Raw genomic sequence first — 20,516 nt, 5'->3', positions numbered from 1 at the left:
TTTTCGTAACAATGTGCAAGTTTTGCATTTTCAATAAACACCAACCTTCACCCTTTCCAACTCATAATTTTGATAAAACAGTTCTCCTCAGATTATTTTCTAAAGTTAAAAGATTTACATGAATTACCAGAATTTTTTTATGTCCGGCATCTCTTCACATAAATTACCAAATGTCCAAGACATAAATCAATCATAAGTTCGCTCCGACATGAATGATGGTAATTTTTCCCTACTGTTATTTTAATTTCTATGCTTTGATTACAAATCAATGTCATCATTGATAGACCATTAAACACCGGAAACATTATGCTGATGCGGTAAATCTGCGGTGTTCATTTACAGATTTAACGGACGAACGTGAACGAAAAAATAATACACTTCAAGGACCCAATTGGTAAAAACAAACGTCAAAAGCTACATCATATATTCACAAAATAAGAATCTAGCGGTGCCTTGATCCCAATTTTAGGAAAAGCACTAGAATTGTAAGTGCATCATTATTATCAAGCCAAAAAATTTATAAAAAAAAAAAAAGGAAATTGACAATTAAAATATAATCAAATTGTGGAGTGCAAATGTCAAGGAAAGAGATGGCAAAGCAAAAAAAAATTGCCATATGCTTTTGAGCAGCAATTATACAACTGTACAGTGATATAAACATGTATGACCAAACATCTCAAATTCCAACCCGCTCAATTCTCTCCCTTCAATCGTTTTTTGATCTGCGGCATTTATCTACATGACTAATTGAGCCCCGAACGGGTCTTAACCAAACCCAAAACCTTCATTTGCTTCATGAATTGCAAGCAGCAGCCTCTCCTCCAGGTGCTCTTTGGATGGATATTCCGGTAAATCCAACTGATTAAAGCTGTAAAATATCAAAGAGATGATGTAAGCAAAGCTTTTAGCTACCGAGAGAAAGTCACCTGGACCCGTTCCTACGAAGTGCTCACACAAATCCAGAGCAAGGCATTAGGCATGCATACGCAGAGAGAGAGAGAGAGAGAGAGAGAGAGAGAGCACTAAGTTCTCAAATAATTACCAAGTATGGGCTGAAGGCAAGTGATCAGGGCTTCCATAAGCCTTGTGGATCTGAAACTTTTGAGAGCCAGAAATACCTTGAAGAGCGCTAAAGCCCTCCAACGGTACCTGCAATTGTGACAATGAATACCTATAGTCAGTTGAACTTCCAAAAAGGGAACTTCGCTTCTGTAGATTTGCTACTGTCAGCATTCTTGCCTCCTAATCGGTTGACTCTCCCAAGAGAAAAAAAAAAAAGTACAGTACGTAACATATCTACGTAGAGAACGACCTCAGGTAAACCCCAGCCTCCACAAGAAGAAAAAGTGGTTTGCTGGGTTTGCGCTCATGCCTCAACAGCCATAAGGCTTTTCAATGCAAATAAGTAAATTCCTGCTGATTCCACATTTGCTTCAAGACTTATCACACATTACCCTTAATACACTCAAGATACACCTAAAAAACAGCTTTTGACTGTAGGAACACTTTGTTCACAGCATGAAAAATTAAAGCCACCGATGAAATAGCCTAGAATGATAATCCTACATAAGTATACCAAAGCTGCGAATTTTGAAGCCAACACTACGGAGATATAACAATAAACCATTCAGACTTAAGAAAAACAACATCCATAATGCCAACCAAGAAAAATAACATCTAACTTCATAAGATAAGAGCACTACAGGTACCTTCGAAGTGCCAGTAACAAATTGCAAGAGCCGAGCCTTATCTTCCTTGCTAAAACCTTGCACAACCTCCCAGAACCACTGAATCACAGGAGATGCAGCACTATAACCTGAGTACTCAGTATTTGCCCTCAAGTCATCCACTGTAACAACCAATTCAAACTGTTAAAACGCTTGATGAAAGATTTTATTTATAATATTCTACATTTTGTTAAACATGACGCCAGTAAGAAAGGAAAGATGAAAAGAAGTCCATTCTGGAGGAAACATACAGTCAATATCAGGGAGCCCACTTATCAGTAACTCCAATTCCTTGTCATTAAATATAGAGATTAGATCCCTAGGAATCAATTCATTGAAGCCTTCCATAAAAGCATTAATTTGAGGACGAATAGCAGTCGTTAACCGATGCTCAGCAAGCAAATCAACATACTGGTGCTTGTTCTCCTCCGTGACTTTAATATTCCGTCCATTTGGAATCAATTCATGATCAGTCACCTGCATTTAATAAAACATGAAATGAGATGTACATAAAACCATAAATTAATGAACTGTTGGCTGGAAGAGACATTACTTCAGTTCTCTCATATAATATCAACTTCTCCTCATCAGCATCAATGCTAAATGTAAGGTCCAGCACATCAGTTATGTCATTCTGCAATACAAGGATGATCACATAAGAAAAAGTGGGAGAAAAACAACAATAGTCCTGATAATTGAAGCACAAACAAAGATAAGAAGAGTGTGCCCAACCTCGAGCATCCACTTTAGGTTTTTAAAGTAATCAGGATCAATTGCCTCAATGTCATGATAGGTAACCTTTGCCCCCAAGATATGCTTATAAAAAGATCGAGTAAAATGGACATCCAAGAGTTGCCCATCAAAGAGTGCTTTGCCAACCTAAAAGCAAAAGAAACAGAGAAAATTAAACACTTGCTAAATCACAAGCGAACACAACGGGAGTGCATTAAATACTCACAACTCGGCCAATAAATTTGAAGTATGAGAGATGCTCAGTTTGGTAAACAGAATTAGGATTTGGCTGAAACGTCGATTCATTTCCAACTGTTGTAAACAGCAATGCCCCCTTGTCAAAAATGACCCTGGACAGCAACTGATACCACTCTCTTGTAAGTCCACCTGCATCAATACCTTCCTCTCCTTGGAAGTGAACAGTCAATCTCCCCTTCAAATCCTGAGTGGATCTCAAGCGCAATTGATTATATGAGTCCTCAAGAATGTAAGCTCTTCTAACTGAAATTCTTAGAGGACTATGATGATGGTCGTGCTGATGCTTTATCTTCGATCTGAAATGAGCTCGTTTGTTGTCAAAATCAATGAAGCGAGGAACTTTCAACAAGAGAGAAAAGGACTTCTCAAGCAACCCAGGGTTCTGTCGGATGAAAGCATTCAATAGCTTCCTATGCCTCTCTGAAAATTTCACAAAAGCAACATTCTTTTCATCAGCTCTTCCAGAAGTACACAGGACTCTCTGCTGACCAGTACTTGTGCCAACATCATCAACCTCAGAAACTGCAACGATCCCCAAGTCATGACCAGGACCAGTCTGTCCAGGATGCAGCTTTTCAGCCACCACGAAGAAAGATTCTATGTACGGCAAGATATTTTGAGTCCCAGCAGGAAGAGGAGTTGTCATGCCTGATTGTACAGATTTCGAAATTTTTCCAGAAGCATGCGAATCCAGCGAAGATTCGGAATAAGTCTCAATCTTGCTTATACAAGCACTTAACTCTAGCCACAAAGGCTCCAAAGCAGAATTAATGTCTGAGACTTGAGAAAGAGCAGTGGCATACTCCTCAGGAACAGTCTGAATCTGTTGATCCTTCTCTTTATCTCTCAGTGTGGCCACAAGGGAGCTTAAGGCCTGCAGGACCCTTAAGATTGCAGCTCCTTCAGAAGAAGTTATGCTGAGGAGTTTTTTTACTGCTTCGCCAAACGCATGTAGCTCATTCATTGCTGATTTGGTCAAGCTTTGAACAGCATTAGCCAACTCAGTTATAAACAGATGACAATGAGTTGGAGCAGCAACAACTAATTTCTTCACAACCTCTGCTACAAGACCGTAAGCATTATCTGACAACCTGTATTCAGAAAACAGAAACAGTTATATTTTAGCCGTTTAAAAGGATCGTTGAAACGAGATTTTAACTCATCAAGCATATGCTTGAAAGGATAATAGTAACCCATAGACACCACGCGAGAATGTGGCTTTGATGTTTAAAATAACATTTCAGAAACAAATCTAAACATCCTATATTGACTCCAAAGCTGAAAATAGTGCAACACACTAATGGACTCCCTCCTTCAGACCTCCACTGGGGAAAGAATGCAGGCAGACAAAAAAAAGAGAAGATAAAAATGAAAAACAAAAATGTTCAAAATCCCATATGAAAGATTTCAGAAAAAGAATACAAGTGAGAGAGGTGATAAGACAACATCCAGAGCACCATACTGGTCATGTATTTAGGTAAAGATTAGTACAGAAAATAAGCAAATAAATGCAAAAACAAGTAGTTTCAACAATACCCTTCTTTTGCGAGCAATGAGCAGAGAAGACGAAGTTCTGCTTGCGGCAAATTAGGAAGTATAGATTGAGCATCATTTTCATCCTTTTCAGCAGAAGTCGAAGGCTTCTCACTGTCAATTTTAACAGATGCGACACCAACTCCAGGTGACATTGCAACAGGTTCAGTGTGTGTGGTATCCAAAGTAGGAACCTCAGGCACGGATGAAACTGTGCCAGATACCGCAGACTTCTCAGGTGAATTTTGTTTTCTCTCAACGTTATCAACAATCACCTCCAATAAACTTAACAGCTGTACAGGATTAGAATGAACATTGTCAGATCCTTTAGGTTGCAACGTGAAAACATAAGAAGAACTAGTGTTTTTTCTTTTCTTTTCTGTTCTTTTTTTTTTTTTTAAAGAAAAAACTATAAGATGGACTACCTGTTCAAGATGTGCTATGCTCCTCAGATACAGAGGTTGATTCAAAAGCCTCAATAGCAACTCGATAGGCAAACACTCATCCTGATTCTGGCTCTCCTCTTCCATAACCATTACAGCTTTCCCACGTGACTGATCAGAACATTCAGGCTGGACTTGACGAGACAATTTAAGCTGAAGCAAAATCTTTGCTACAAAGGGATGATTGCGGGCCAAGTAAGTCATGGTTTCAAGAACTCGCCGGGACACCAAAGGAGGGACTCCTACAACAATGAAGGCACACGTGAATGAATTTAAAATATAATTGAGGTATCACTCCTATTGGTAATGAAGCAACAGCAATTGCACCTTACAAATCAACTAAAAGAACTATGGAAATGATTTCCAATGGAAGAAAAATATCTGCTAATAAATAAATTCCAATTTGTTGAATAGGAGAAAAATCAAAAGAGGGCCCACCAGAAGCTTATTAACAAGGTCCAAATGCATAGAGGTGGAAAGAACTTAAATACGAGTAAGAAAAAAGCAAAGAAACTTATCATGCAAATTAGCACTAATGACATCTTAGAGCACACAAGATAAATTCATGTATGGTTATATCCTCAGAAAACTGACTATTAATAAATGAAAGCAAAATTGCATAAGGCCAAATTTCTCAGGGCAACCTAAAATACAGATTGTTAAGATATCTTCCATAATCAATATGAACCACAAAAGTAAAACAAGAGCTACAGGAACGTCAGTATCAGGAACATTGTTCGGAAAAAAGAAGAAACAAACGAATCATTGTCACCATGGATCAATTAACATATCAATTAAGAGCACCAGAAAGGACATGACCAAGACCTGCTCACAAAAACCTCAACATAAAATTATTACCATCTAAAGACTGGGGACGAGAATACATCACATTATTTTGACAAGCATAAAGACGAAATGATGGCTCAGCAGCATTCAGACCATCAATGGGCCTCCTGGTATCAAGCATCAGCATGCCCATGAGAATTTTCACCAGCGCAGTTCTGGTATCACTATGAGCACATAGATTTAAGAGAAGCCGCTGGAGCTGTCCCTTATAGAGAGGCTACCAAAAAAAAAAATGCAGAAGATCAGCATATATTAGGCAATATCAAGTCGAACTTATATTGAAAACAGCATACCTGGACAACACGAAGCAAGCGAATCATTGATTGTAAAGCTTCAGTATCAACCAAAGGAGCTCCATCTGCTTCAACGAGCTTTGCTCCCAAAGACCGACGGGAACCAAGACCTCCACCAATTCTCTCAATGCTGGATCCCGAACCTTCAGTTCGTCTAGATGACTCACCTCTACGGCTTCTAGGATACATACCAAAGAGGGTACGATTATGGTATCGATTAGCAAATCGCTCACGCAACATATTTGCCTCAGCAACTAGCGCAGGAGTGAGATTGGCAAGAACAGCATCAGATGACGTAAGGAGTACCTGCAGAGAACAATTAGATTAATCGAGATAGAATATAACTGCACAAGTTCCCTAACACAGATTGTACTTACCTCTTCCCGCAAATCCGATGGAAATGTTGCAATAATTGATACAGTGTCCATTTCAACTGGTTGACCTTCCAGTTCTTGAGATTGATGAAGCCTTTGCGCTTGCTGTTGTGCTAAAACTTCTGCTCTAATGTCTGGGGGAAGGGCTGCCAGAAACTCTGGGTCAATATCTCCTGTATTCTGTGGTTCAGCACTTGCAGGTTGAGCAACTTGGCCTTGCTGGGCTGAAAGAACTTCAGCCCGCAGCTCCTCAGGAAGAGCATCCAAAAATGCAGGATCTATAGAACCAGAAACAGCATCGCTGTTAACCTGTTGCTCTGTCGATGGACCATCATGCTCTGCCTCTTGGCTATTTTCTGGAACTTCTGTTACACGATCAAGTGATGTCTCTCTAGCTGATGCAGTGGCAGAATTTCCAATTGACAAATTGGTTCTTCTAGAGCGTGCAGCCAGTGGATCACCCAAAGCAATCCTATCGGCACCACCTTGCCTCTCACCACCATCATCCTGGCCATCTGCACTTCCAATTTCAACATCCAAACTCCGAAGACTTTCCCCGAGAGTTGCACCACTTCCCCCACTTTCCTGGCTTACTGCTTCAACATCTCGTACAGTGGCATCACTGTGTTCGAACTGCATCTCAACAGGCTGAGCCTGCGTAGCAGAAGCATCAGGTTCTTGCATCGATTCACCACGTGCATTTACCATATCAGCATTTTGAGAGCCTTCGGTCATTTCAGTTGTGGGTGCATCCCCATGTTCATCATTAGCATTGCCTTCAACAGCAATCTCTGGCCTGACACCTTCAGATTCCTGCTGCTGAGTAACTTCACCTCCATGTTGAAGCTCTGCAGCCGTGTTCTGCTCAGAGGGATTTTCAGCCGTTGGCCTTCTCAACTGGGAAACAAGCAGCTCTTCTAGACCTTGTGGAATCATAGCTGCACCCGAACCACTAGTTTGCTGGTTCTCATCAACCCAGAGGTTCAAACGATGTCCATGACGTCCACTTCTCAGCGACCGGAAAACAGAATCCAGCCGCGTCGAGGCACCCTCAATGTTCCTTTCAGAGAAAACCATATCGGCCACACTTTCTGAGGAACAATAGTTAATTGTCAGAGACATATAATGTAGACTTCCAATAAGATACTGTATGAAAGATAAACAACAGCTGGAATGAAGTCTCTAGCTGTTTTATCAAAATAAAAAATAGAAAATTTAAAGTAAACTGAGAAGCTATAATAAGGTTGCCCACCTGAATGTCTCTGAGAGGATAAGTGAACCGAGGAAGTTGGTCTAGTTAAAAGAGGATGCCTGGAGGGAGCTGCAGTGCTACCACTCCTACCCAAAAGATTATAAATGGATGTGGTACGCCCATGACGTCTGGAACCAAAAACTTCCACTGGCATTAAGTGCAGAGTTTCATTGGGAAAAGTATGATTTCTTCCAAGAACCTCAATATGATCAAATACGTTAATTCCATTAATCCCTTCCTCAAGCCTAAGTATAACACCATCTTCATCATCCTCATCATCTTCATCATCTTCTTCCAGGACCTCCTCATCAAAATCATCATCATCATCCATATCATGTTCATCTTGATCTGTGTCAGGGTGTGGAAGATGATGTACTTCATCTTCCTCCAGATCATTATGATCCTCATCGTCCTCATCATCATCTTCATCAACCTCATCCCCCTCATCACCCGACATCTCCTCATCGTCGTCGTCATCGTCATCATCTTCGTCAATATTTTCTTGCACGTGAGGCTGGATTTCAAATCGTATGCCAACGGTATCAATGCCATTTTCAAGACCCCTAGCTTCTTCAGAAGATTCATGCATGTAGTCATCCTCACTACCGGGAGCAGAACCTTCATCAAGATCCTGATCATGCTCCATATCATCTGTCACAGCCTCAGAACCCCCAAAAGTTTGCAGGGTATTGCTATGATCAGCATTCTCCGCAGCCAGAGACTCGTGATTTGATTGAAATGCTGCTTCCATGGACTCAGATGCCACACCATTGTTATCTGTTTGACCAGATTGATTGGGATCAGAAGCTTTGGGTGAACTTTCACCCTTCCCTGTGGTAGGATCAACAGAATGAACATGCTCCTTGCTTACAAGCTCAAGAGCTTTTATAAGCCCTGTGACAACTTTAGGGGAGTCGGCATGATCTAGGTCCAAAACCTTGAGAAATTGTGTGAGTGATTTGACAAGACCAACATCAACAAAAGTAGCAGAGGCTTCCGCTGAAATATAAGAGCCGGTAGGTGAACGCGCAGCCAGGACATCATTAAGAAGATCAACAAAAACCTGCATCTCACTGCCTGTTGATCTACAATCTTTAGATGTATCAACAAATTCATTGAAAATATAAGTGATCTCTGTAAAGACCCTCCTTCTTGCCTCCAAAGAGCGAACACAAGATGCCACCAAAAACTGGCTGGCCCTGGATGACAGTTTATGCCTCCAATCTCCATCAATCTTCTTATCTTTCTTGGAGGTTTTAGCACATGGAAGGAACTTGCGGAGAACATGATTATATATTCCTCCACCACCAACTTTCTGATGAGGACCCCTGCAGCTGCTTAGATCAGCATCTTTTCGAAGCAGAACTTGAACAGAAGTAGGATACATCAAAAGAATCTCAGTCATAAGCTTCAAAACAAACACAACTTTAGCAATCGACACTGATGCTTCCACATTAGAACCTTCAGACTCGTCCACTGCATTGACAACAGCTTTCCCTTTACCCTTCACAGCCGCAACATCAATATCCATATCAGTTGATGATGGGGCACCCTGGGTCCCTTCATCTTGCGATGGAGGTTCAAAAGTACAAATCAACTCCAATAGAAGTTCAATCACGCTTAGGAAGCTCTGAGGATATCTGCGATGAGCCTTTGCACTCTTAGAGTTTGAATCAGGAAGTTTGCCCAGTCCATTACCCTGAGTCACTGAATTCACATTACCCAAGGAGAGCTTCCCATCATTAGCTTGTGGCTTCTCTTTCTCCTTCTCCCTTTCTTTGTCTTTGCTCTTGTCTTTTTCACGATCCTTCAGCAAGACAATGCATGGCCTTTCACCTACCATCTCAACTTGGCACACAGCTTGAGCTGCCTGCATAAAAACAACTGGATCCCGCGAAATGACAGAAGTCAAATTTAGTAGGAAGTTGCGGGCAGTGACCCTTCCGTTGGAATGCCTGTTAGCAGCAGCCATAAGGCTGTGTCTTATCTCAGATTCCATTGCTTGCTGCAGCGTTTGAGGATCTTCGAGCACGTGACAGATGATCGTGGCAGCAACATTGTCAAAGCCTGGGAAGAGACTATGTGTAGGCAAAGAAAAGAGCAAGTTCAAACCCCCAGCATCCAGAAAGTTCACTGCAACTGAATGGGTTCTGGTAAGAGTGGCACATAGCTGCAGAACAGCATGCGTCGTTTCAGATGGTAGCTGATTTCTAATGTAACTGCAAGCAATTTCAATCAGTCTCTTCTGCTCATGGACATCCACATGCTTAGCTGATAATCCCAATTCAGGCGGCAATTTGCTTTTCTTATCCTCATCAATAGAGATAGATGCCTGCTGGAAGCTCACATCATCCTTCTTTAACTGATCCAACATTTCCGTACTTAACTTATTATCCACCTGCAACAGCCTATCAACAGCAAGAAAAGCTGCTGTTACCCACTTAGGAACCTGACGTTTCTCCTTGTCTTCAGGAACAGAACACCAGGTGTAAAGTAGATTTGATGCAAGTTCTACCAACCCATTTGTTAAGGCAATTTCCCGGGCTGCAACATCCTCATGAAGAATCAGAGCAAGAACATGGAAAAGTGCAGAAAGGAGGGTATTTTGTCCACTATCAGAGACTGAACCACAATTCTTCAGCTGGTCAATCACAAAAGAGACAATGCTAGACCTGTATTGCCCCTCATTCTGGGAAGAAATCGTCATAAGCAAGTCATGAACTGGAAAAGCAAGTGATTCTTTCGTCTGAAGGAGCTTCACACAAGTTGATAGCAACTCCTCCACAGCAGGTAGATGAACTGTCTCTGCTTCAAGCTGCCGTGCACTATCACTTGATGCATCTTCCTTCTTGTCTGATTCAGAGTTTCCCAGGGACATGGCAAGTGCACGAGCAAGTTCATCATCTTCATGTGTTTCCTCTGCATGAGTAAATAACCAATCCATTGCCAGCTCTACGCTATTTGATCCCACTTGCCTCAAAGCTTCTTCCGCCCTTGACCGAGAAAATCCCATCTCCGCAATGGTTGAGATGGTGCTTTCACTAGGTGGTGGACCACTAATACGAGAACTGACACTGCTATTTACACTTTTCACTTCAACCCCTGAAAAAATGTGTCTAACGATAGAAATAACAGTTGCCAAAAAATCATTACTGCAATCGGTAAACTGAGGGTGAGTCCATACAGGAAGAACAGCCTTCAGAACCATAGAATGAAGCACTTTTACAAAAGTCTCTGCATCCCGTGGAAAAGCAACTTTGCCACTTGTCAAAGGTTGAGTGAGCAAGTGTTTGGTAAATGGAGACAATATAGACGATGAGGTCACTAGGTGGTCCATAAGTTTACCATAGCTAGCTAGAGGACCATAGATCCATAAGTTCTCTGTATCTTCCTTTTCCTGTTTTACATTTCCATCATCGGTCTCCATGGGAGAAGCAGGAGCCTTGTTAACAGCAAAGAGCAATTGGCTGGTAGCCTCAAATGTGGTCAAGACTGATTGAATCACCTCATGTCCATACAAGCAGTTTAGTAGGACTGGATTACAAGAATCTTGCCTGTCCATCAGAATCCCATCGATGAAATCAATGACCTTACCAAAGTAGCGGCATTTGGTTGATACAGAAACCTCTGATCCAGGGGGATTCTCACGTCTCCCAAAAGCCATATGATCAGACGAAATTGACGCAAAGGTTGATGCCACTACCTTCGATGACGGGGTTACATTCACTGTATCCTCCCGTCGCCGGGAAGGAAGTAACATCACCTTCCCCAACTCTTGAAACAGATGAGTTATGTGAAAGGAAAGTGACCTCACCATGTCACAGCAAGAAGCATAGTAGGACCTTTGTTTGTCAAGCTCCTTTTTACCAGCAGCATCCAAAGAATCAGAATGATGTGTCTGACTGGTAGATCCAGTACGCAGGCTTGTAGGACTGTCAGTGCTGATTCTTTGATGAAAACTAGTAGCACGACCAAGATCACGATACAAGTTTATGAGGTCAAAAAACTGAGATTCCATGCTCCATCCTGAAGACCTCCGCCTGAACAACGGATCAAGGAACTGCCTAAAGGAATTAAACCGCTGCTCTTCAGTTTCATTCGAGTTGATTTCTGATTGATGCGGCTCAGTGGAAGTTCCCGCAGTTTCCTCCATTTCTAGTTTGGCATCTTCAAGCAGAGAAATCTGCCACATAACTTCACGGTGTACACATCCAATGTCTTCCAGAACATCTTTACTGCCATTGGCAAATTCTGTCAGCAATGCAGTAACCCAGCGGTTGTCTTTTGAGGCAGCAAGGAATAGAAGGAACTCAACAAGGGAAAGTGAAGAAAATACACCCTCATCCAGGCTCATCCTGGGATCAAGCAAAAAAGATCCAGAAAAGGCAGTAAAACCAGCCAAAGCTTTCTTCAGATGTTCCCTCAGAGCAGAACAGAAGGCTCGAGCAAGTGGAGCAGAATGATGTTGAGTAAAACCCTTGAAAACCATGGTGCTATGCAAGGCAATGGACATCCCCTCAGATGACTGGGCAATGCTAGGCTGTAACAAAAGCTTCAACAACGCATCTATGCCAGACTTCTCAACAAATAACCGGCACGTTTCAGAATTTTCCATTGTTCTATGAACCAAGACCATCAAGTGAAAGACACATAATTGGATGAACTGCTCATCACTGATGCCTTCAGCAGCCAAATCGACCGAACCAACCAGACAGCAAGCACCATCATTTTCCTTGTACTCAGCATCCATTTCCATTGCAGCAGTCCCACTTAGTTTTCCTGAAGTTCCTATGCAAGAGCTCTCCCTCGAAGAGGAAATTTTATCGACAATTTCAATGATTATGTCAACACCATCACTTCTCAATGATGATACATGGCGCAAAAGCTCTTCCACTGCATTTGCCAAAGGAACAATGGCTTCATTCATAGCAACAACATATTTCTTACTGGTAAATATGTCAACCAGGAAACGTAGAGCTTTAGTGTCTTTAACTGCATCAACACCTTTGGTATTAAGACAGATTGCGCCAAGACCATTGGGAATACATGTGAGAGCCTTAGCAGATGGTATAACTCCAGCAACAACTGAATCTATAAATGAATTCGGGAGACCCATTTCAAATAAAGTGGACAAGCAAGTAGGATCTTTGTGGATAATCTCACTCATTAGCGTCACAGCTGAGTGATAAATGTCACCACCAAATTTTTCTACATTTCCGAATATATGCGAAAGTGTGGCAGCAAGAGAAGTGTCCTGTGTGTTTTGGGATCTGCTGGGGTTTGTAGGTGAGTATGTAGCAGATCCAAGGGCCTTCAATAAAACCTTGATGAGCCTTTTCTGAGTGTTCAACAGATCATCGCTGTTTCTTGAGCATTCACCAACAACCACAGACTCATCATTTCCACCCGTTAAGCCAATTACTCTAGTAACTTCCAGTTGCAATCTCTGCACTAACAGCTCAACTCCCCCTAGTTCCCTGAAATGAGATACCGCTGAACTACTATAGTCCATGAGCTTTTGAATAGTCTTCACAGCTAAGCAGACAAGATGCATATGGCTAGGATAGGAGTCTTCTAGAAGGGGTAAGAATGTTGGAAGCATCCCCCAGCCTCTGATATTATTACCTTGAGTTGAGGATGAAACTATGTTGAGCATATAAAACTGAAGAAGAGCTTCAACAAAGGCAAGAGATGATGGATCACTGGAGCCGTTTAGAGATGAGACAGCCTTCTGGAGCACATTAAGGAGAATTGTACGGTGGGTTGCTGTAAAACTAAGACTTGATCCACTCAAAATCCGTGCACGTTCATGAGATGATATGTATGCAGCTAACTGAGCTCCCAAAGCAAGCATTGCAAGCGTTCTAATAGTTCCAGGAATAGATTCTTCAGAACGCACAATCCTAATAAGCTCATTTGTATACTCTGGCTCATTAGCAAAGAATGACGCGAGCTCATCATGTGCATCATTAGATTGAACTACCACAATGAAAGCTAGAAGGCAAATTCTACTATATAGCCTGCATGTTCTGGCAGAGCGGAAGGCATGAGCATATCTGATTCTAGTAAGCAATGCAAATCGGAGATCGGGAGGTACATCGTACTGCTGAATGCATTGTTTCATAAGAACAAGATCATCCTCCTTTCTCAAATGAAGATCTGGAATATGCACAACTCTGGAACTAGAATTGGGTGAGTGACCACTAGTTCCCTCACTTTGGGAATAGACACCATTTAGCTCAAAATAGAGGGTGGAGCCCAGCCGATATTGAGACTTGTCATATTCATTATCCGCTTCTGATGGAAATAAACAAAGCCCTTCCTCTTGCAATCTCTCATTTGCTACAACACATGAATATAAACCCAAGCCCTCTTCTTTGCTGCCCCATCCTTGTGCCAGAGATAGGAGATAGCCATTTACCGAGCCACATCCAACTGACTTTCCACTGCCATGGAGCTTAGATGGATTAATTTTTACCAGTGCGGACAAAGTCTCTAATGTGGCTATCAGGATTTCAGGATCAGTTGATGAGAGTAGGAGCTTGAAGTGCTGCACAAATATGACTCATGTTATGTTACCAAAAAACAGCAGCAGACATTCACGTTACATTATCACAACTCGACACAGAATCATGTCACATAATCAAATTTGAGGATTGCTTACCTCTAGTCCCTCAAATGAACTTTTGTTGTGGCAGTTCTCTAGTATTATTTGCATCACTCGCAGAATCTGTAAAACGGCAAGTTTCGGAAAAGGACTTTCGTCCTCTCCAATCTTATCCGACAAAAGGAGGTCATTCCTACATGACAGATAAGTCTTGAAATATGTGTCAAAATGAAGAAACAGTGGCCTCCAATGATGGAAATTTCCCTACAAATAAATCAATGCAAAGCCCAATAGTTAGCATGGAAACATCATTCCGCAAGCAGAAAAAAATTGTTTTGATTACTGCAAAAAGAAAAACCAGGTATCACCTTATCATACTCCCAATTAAAACCAGAAAGGGGAATTGCTATATCTTGTAGTGGACTTTGGATAACTTTCTCGATGAATGATTTGACCTTGGGAGGCTGCAAGCCATAAAAGTAATACCATTATATATACTACAGCAAGAAGAATGAAAGCAATACTTTCCTCTCCATTGGGCAAATGTTTAGTGGGAAAATCATGAAATTGAAGAGGAAAAGGGCAAGGTAGCAAGAAAAAAATAGCATAATAGGTGCCTAATTCAATAAAGCACCCCCCACACACACACACACACAAGCAGTGAGTCATAAATTTGAAAAGATAACTTTCAGCATATTCAAGTCATCCGTTCCAACATATCTAATCGCATCCTTCCCCACTTGTCTCTTCTATGCAAGCCAAGTTCTAACTCATCCATTAGTTAATGCAGGATTCATTAAGATTCTCCTGCAAGTAATCACAAAGGAACTTGCGAACAACGTTGTCAGGTCTGGGATCCTATCTAGGATCACTTGGAGATATTCGAGGATCAAATCATAGGATAGGATGGCAGATCGTAAGATCCTACAAATTTGTTGAATTGATCCTAAAATATGCAATTCTTACTTAAATAAGTGCAATAAGATGCACATTAACCTTAAAAACAGGGAAGCTCAAGGGTAGAGTCCCTCATGCAAGAGACACTTAGGTTTAAATTCTTGCTTGCCAATTTTCAAATAACAAGCAAAGCACTCGGTTAAAAAAATAATAATAATAATCAAGAAAATGTAACAGCATAAAATCTCCTTGTCCTAGTTTTTCCAAATTTCAAATCATGTATTCCTCCTCTCTTGTGAGACAAATACCTTCTCTTTCTTTATCTCACAGGATTAAAAATCTTTTACATCAATGTCGGACCCACAATCTCTGATTTACTTTCCCATAGTCCATAACGAACCTCACTTTCACTCGCTATTCTAGGGTTTTCAGCTCTTTAGAGTTTAGCTGACATTCCAATCAGTACACACCCAAAAAAACCGCACTACTTGGCCAAGCCAAATCTGGTGACAATTTCTTAAGAATGTTCCAGAGGTAATCACTCTCATCTAGTTGCATAAGGACAGAAGCTTCTTCTCTCTTGTCTCCAGTGGACAGTACAGTTCGGAGAGACAGAGGTGGTCGATGACCCATCTCATCATTGCCTCAAGACTGAAGAAAGTGGCACTCCTGCTGAAAGGCAGAATTGCCCTATAAAGCTGGATCGGTGGAATTGTAGATGGGATCGTGATCCTACTTGATTATTAAGATCTGTATCATGATCCCACCCCAATACCAGCAGACTATGATTTTCTTATGATCTGAATCATTCACAGGTTTTTAAGTCATATGATAAACAATCCTACATTCCAAAAACGCGATCCTAACAACCATGCTTGCAAAACAGATTCGGCAATTTGAAATTTTCTTCTATATGAAATGTTCACTCCAACAACTCTAATATAGATTTCCTACAAACAACAGAGAGTTGTTAAGGTCTACTTGCATCTAGATATTAATGATAGAACCATTGAATAGTAGTAACCCCACAAGGACCCTACTAATACAATTCAACAAATTGCCTAGGTAAAAACAAATAGTAATGCCACCCATCGCTAGAAATAGAAGCTAGAAAGACAACCAAGCATCTGCTGTAATATTTATTGGCTAGAAAGCAACCATAGAAAAGGTGACCCTAACTGGAGTACAGGCTAGCAAGACGAATAAAAAACTAAGTATTGCATTACTTCTTGTGTGGAAAACGGTGCATATTTGCTAAGCCAGTGTAACAAAAGAAGGTAGAGAAATAATCGACAAGAAAATAAATCTAAGCAAGCACACATCAAACAGCACCGAATCCACGTATTTGGCTTTGCTTCTCAGAAAGGGGCATATGTTGATAATCTAAACTCATCCTCATACGAGTTCAATTAACTCACTGTTATCCAAATTTTATGATGTTTGATAAAATTTCAAATCATTAGTGAGGTAAGCAAGGCAGTGGTCCATCACCAGTCAGCACTCCATACTGGCAATCACATGAGAATGAAGAAATTTCTTATTCTCGCAAACACAATTCATAGCCCATGAAAGATGCTGAGTTATCTACAAGGAACAATATTGAAAAAGGCACTAATGCAGTATGTCCAGAGTAGGAGATAAAACGAAGCGATAAATGCATTGATCACATAAATAACAAGAGATCCAGCACGTCTAAACCAATGTAGGTCAATCAACTATGGTGCAAGATGAACTAGAATATGACCTAAAACATATGAAAGAAACCATACTACATGGCCTGGAAAAATATTGAAAAAGGCACCTGCAGTATGTCCAGAGTAGGAGACAATATGAAGCGATAAATGCATTGATCACAAATATAATAAGAGATCTAGCACGTCTAAACCAATGTACGTCAATCAACTACGGTGCAAGATGAACTAGAATATGACCTGAAACATATGAAAGAAACCATACTGCATGGCCTTGAATTACCATAGACCTACAGCTAAATTTCAATGGATTTTCAATAGAGATGATAGATTAACATTCAATAAGCAGAAATTAAGTCCTGGACCCCTCATATTTAGTTTTATTTTTAACAGTTTAGGAATGGGTTCTGGTCGGTGCTTCACAGAGTGTGAATGCATAAAAGTGTAATTTGCTGGACATGAGCAAATTTTTAGATGTCTAGCTATCCATTGCTTTCTCCTATTCACTTCAGATATCTCCTTAGTGCATATAATCTATGTGATACACCATAGAGGCCACATAACTTGATGAAAAAATGACAGCTCATAAGCAGGCATGGGACATGTACCTGCACTCACGGAATAGACACATACCCTCAATCTTATGCCCATATGCCTCAAATGGGAAAAAATAATAACAATTACACAACCTATGTAAACCTATTCTAAGTGCAACCGGCTTTAATTGCCACCAGTACTAAAAATGATCAAGAAATCAGTATATGCAATCCTGCTGAAGTTTGGTTCTTGGGTTACACAAGAATTCTCTTTGGTCTAGCATGAACGAAAAAACAAATGAATCACCTACAAAGTCATCCAGATGGAGTCCAATGATACACTACTCATTGGAAAAGAAAATATGGATAGATTGCGAGGATTAGTCCATGACGGTCTGCTCCAAAAAATTGCTCACAGGCCTTATTTATCAACCTCAAAAATTTTAAAATAAGGATTACTAGAAATGACTTCCATTTTAGGCAAAATAAATCATTAAAAAGTCTTTATTCTACTGCATACATAAGATCTGCCTATTACTTCACCCAGCCAAATTAATCACCACATTCGATGAATAACATTAGATACAGCTGTGGTTCAACCATAAAATACAGCAAAACACCAAAACTATATTGAAGCCAAAATACCCTTTGGAGACCTATACAGCAAAGTACAAATCACAAGTTTTCATGCCCTAAATCTCAAGAAATCTTTTCAACAAAAATTTTATTCACTTTCTGGTACGTGTTCAAAATTTTTATTTTTGTTATAATTATATTTTCTACTAATGTTAGCTCTCGTTTAATTGGAGTTGAAGATAAAAAAAAGTTCTAAAAACTCATCTCGACACCCAGTATTTTCTATTCAAACAGATTTTGCTTGTTTTGAAGTTTTGGAAAATAGTGTAGGATCTAGAACGCAAAAATGGTCAAAAAATGGGCTTTCTGGAAGAAGCTTTTTATATTTGCACGAGTGATACTGGCGAAAGTGCAACTTTTGTGAATAGGGTGCCCAACAGAAAAGTAACTCCTCCATTGAATGACTTTCCAAGGGCCTTCTCCACACCCAGAAATGTTTCATTTCTATATGTGCCGTCAGGAAAAACGACGACATGACCACAGAGCCAAAGCTAGAACCCTACAAGAACCTCAAATAAACAAAATGAAGCACCAATACCAGCCAAAAGAAAATGACTCACAGAGCCCACAGGCTGCAGATAGGGGACAATCAGAGACCACCCTATCCCAACTGATCAACAATACATAACGTAAGGAACTCAGCCGGAACCCCACCCCCACCCGGCGCGCGGGGAACACGGAACAACACGGACGAATTCGAAAGGGCGGACACAGACGCCCTTACGCAAGCAAGCAAAAGCCCAAACAACCTCGCCTCCGCTCACGCTCGCATAGGACAAACCCCCCAAAAAAAAAAAAAAAAAAAAAAAAAAAAAAAAAAAAGGGCGATTCGAAAAAGAAAGCGACTCACAGTGTCGGAATCCATCCTGACGGAGGGACCGATGGCGGTCTCGCCGGACAAGAGCTGGCGGAGCCTCGACGGCAGGCTCGATCTCAGGGACGCCATCTCGCCTCGCCCCGAGCCCCTTACTCGCAGCTAGCTGCAAACCCGAACCGAAAAAAAAAAGGAGAAAAAAAAGGAGTCAGCGCCTACGACCGCGAGAATCCCCAAATAGCGGCGGCGATCGGGGACGGCTGCCGCCACCGAATCCCTAAAATCGGCGCCGCCCGAACCCCGCACAGATCAGACCACGCCTAGAGAGAGAAACAAGAGAGAGAGAGAGAGAGAGAGAGAAGCGGAACCTGAGAGAGGAGAGAGGAGGAGGAAGCGGATGCGCGCACATCCGAAGCTTCGACTGTGCACACCAGAAGAGCGAAGAGAGAGAAAGCAGCGAAACCCCAGAGCGAAGAGAGAGAAAGGGAGAGAGAGACTTTGGAGGTTGCGTTTTGGTGTCGAGTGTGAAGGGAGAAAGGGGGAAGAGAAGAGAGGAGAGGAGAGGCGAGGCGATGGGTGGGAGTCGTCGCCGTCCCCTCCCTCCTCCTTCGCCTTTGGTTTTTATAATATTGGCTTCTTTTTTCTTTTTTTTCTTTTTTTTGGCCCCCTTTTCGCTCGGGCCGAGAGGGGGATGCAGCCGGGTCGGATCCCCCCCATCTTCTTTTCCCCCACGGAAAGCAAAGTCGGTTTCGATAAGGAAGAGAAGTCGGTCTCCCCTTTTCCACGTTTGAATTTTCTTCCCTTTTGCTCCTCCATCAAAGAAGGTGCTGCTAATTTATGATTGGGGGGAACGCTTTGCGCATGGAGGATAGTGCCGGCATTTGCTCGCCTAATCATGCGTCGTGTGCTTATTCAAGCACCTCTATTGGCTATATCCGGGCATGAATGTCGATTGTCACATCGGAAAGCTTACGAGGGACATCTTTTCCCTTCGGCGTCTGGGCGGCACAAAACGATATTTGTGTCGCGAATTAGTAACAACGAAAAATTATAGTCGAGCGGTTTCGAAATAATCTTTTAATTGACATTTAGATTCATGTTGCGTGCACGATTTCCTTTTATTTCAATGATCGCTATTATTCTTGTCACTTGATAGCGCAATAATAATCCCACATTGGGAAGAAAAAAAAGAGAAGATTTTGCTCTTGATGCTAAGAACGATGGATGATGGAGAGAGATGATATGACTTTTAGGAAAAAGAATAGCAAAGTTCTACATAAAGATAAAGATGAGTTCAAAATGGAGGGAGTGGAAGGTGGTTACCTACATCATAAGTTTAAAAGGTGATACCGGCATAGGTATAAATCAGATGCTTACTTCCGGATTGGGTCAAATAATCTTTTAGGGTTTTGTTTTCTAGTTCTAAAAAAATAATAGTGCTTGCAAACAAAAGCTAGCAAATATGCCTAGGAGTTTTTATTATGGTGATCGGTTCGAGGGTGGGAGATTCCCACCTTAGAACCTGGATTTGACCACTAAAAGCTGATTTCAAAATATTAAAACTAATCGGTTAAAATGTCCCCACTTCTGAAGAGATGTGAAATTTGAGAGTAAGTGATGAGGTCAGAAGCTAGAGGTGACCAAGAGCGAAAGTGATGAAGCCAGAGGTGATCAAGAGAAAAAGTGAATGAGAGATCGACAAGGCCAAAGTCATTGAGAGTGAGAGAGGGAGGTGAGGACGCAAGATGAGTGAGGCGAGAAACGAAGAGGATTTTAAGGTTTAAGTCTAAAAAGTTCAAACATAAATTATATATATATACACATGTGTGTACCAGTTCGGTCTAAGTGGTTAGGTGAGCTGTTCCACATCTATAATT

General features: G+C 41.3%; 1 protein-coding gene across 2 annotated transcripts; it reads right to left on the bottom strand.

Moving 5' to 3' along the window:
- Positions 1–530: 530 nt before the first annotated feature.
- On the bottom strand, positions 531–19,235 carry LOC104449197 (E3 ubiquitin-protein ligase UPL2). Of its 2 annotated transcripts, none has more exons than XM_010063263.3 (17): positions 19,008–19,235; positions 18,676–18,805; positions 14,434–14,529; positions 14,123–14,329; positions 7,459–14,008; positions 6,210–7,297; positions 5,833–6,138; positions 5,633–5,756; positions 4,676–4,935; positions 4,254–4,543; positions 2,686–3,808; positions 2,460–2,606; positions 2,281–2,361; positions 1,979–2,204; positions 1,710–1,849; positions 1,043–1,149; positions 531–868 (listed from the first exon to the last, which is right to left on the bottom strand). In XM_010063263.3, exons 2-17 carry the CDS (start codon positions 18,769–18,771, stop codon positions 766–768), a joined length of 10,944 nt encoding a protein of 3,647 aa, XP_010061565.2. In that variant the 5' UTR covers positions 18,772–18,805; positions 19,008–19,235; the 3' UTR covers positions 531–765. The 2 variants fall into 2 exon arrangements, with proteins under 2 accessions (XP_010061565.2, XP_018731421.2); XM_018875876.2 differs by having other exon boundaries at positions 5,552–5,756; positions 19,008–19,234.
- Between the last annotated feature and the right edge of the window lie 1,281 nt (positions 19,236–20,516).

This window comes from Eucalyptus grandis, chromosome 6, assembly GCF_016545825.1.
Source record: "Eucalyptus grandis isolate ANBG69807.140 chromosome 6, ASM1654582v1, whole genome shotgun sequence".
Classification (NCBI taxonomy): Eukaryota; Viridiplantae; Streptophyta; class Magnoliopsida; order Myrtales; family Myrtaceae; genus Eucalyptus; species Eucalyptus grandis.
This window is presented reverse-complemented; position numbering and strand designations above follow the sequence as displayed.

Excerpts from the sequence above, each read along its gene's own strand:
- LOC104449197 (XM_018875876.2), bottom strand. The coding sequence starts at position 18,771 with ATGGCGTCCCTGAGATCGAGCCTGCCGTCGAGGCTCCGCCAGCTCTTG. Across the intron at positions 14,530-18,675 it reads TCAGGATGGATTCCGACACT|CCTCCCAAGGTCAAATCATT; the intron begins GTGAGTCGCTTT and ends TATGGCTTGCAG. Across the intron at positions 4,544-4,675 it reads GCATAGCACATCTTGAACAG|CTGTTAAGTTTATTGGAGGT; the intron begins GTAGTCCATCTT and ends AATCCTGTACAG.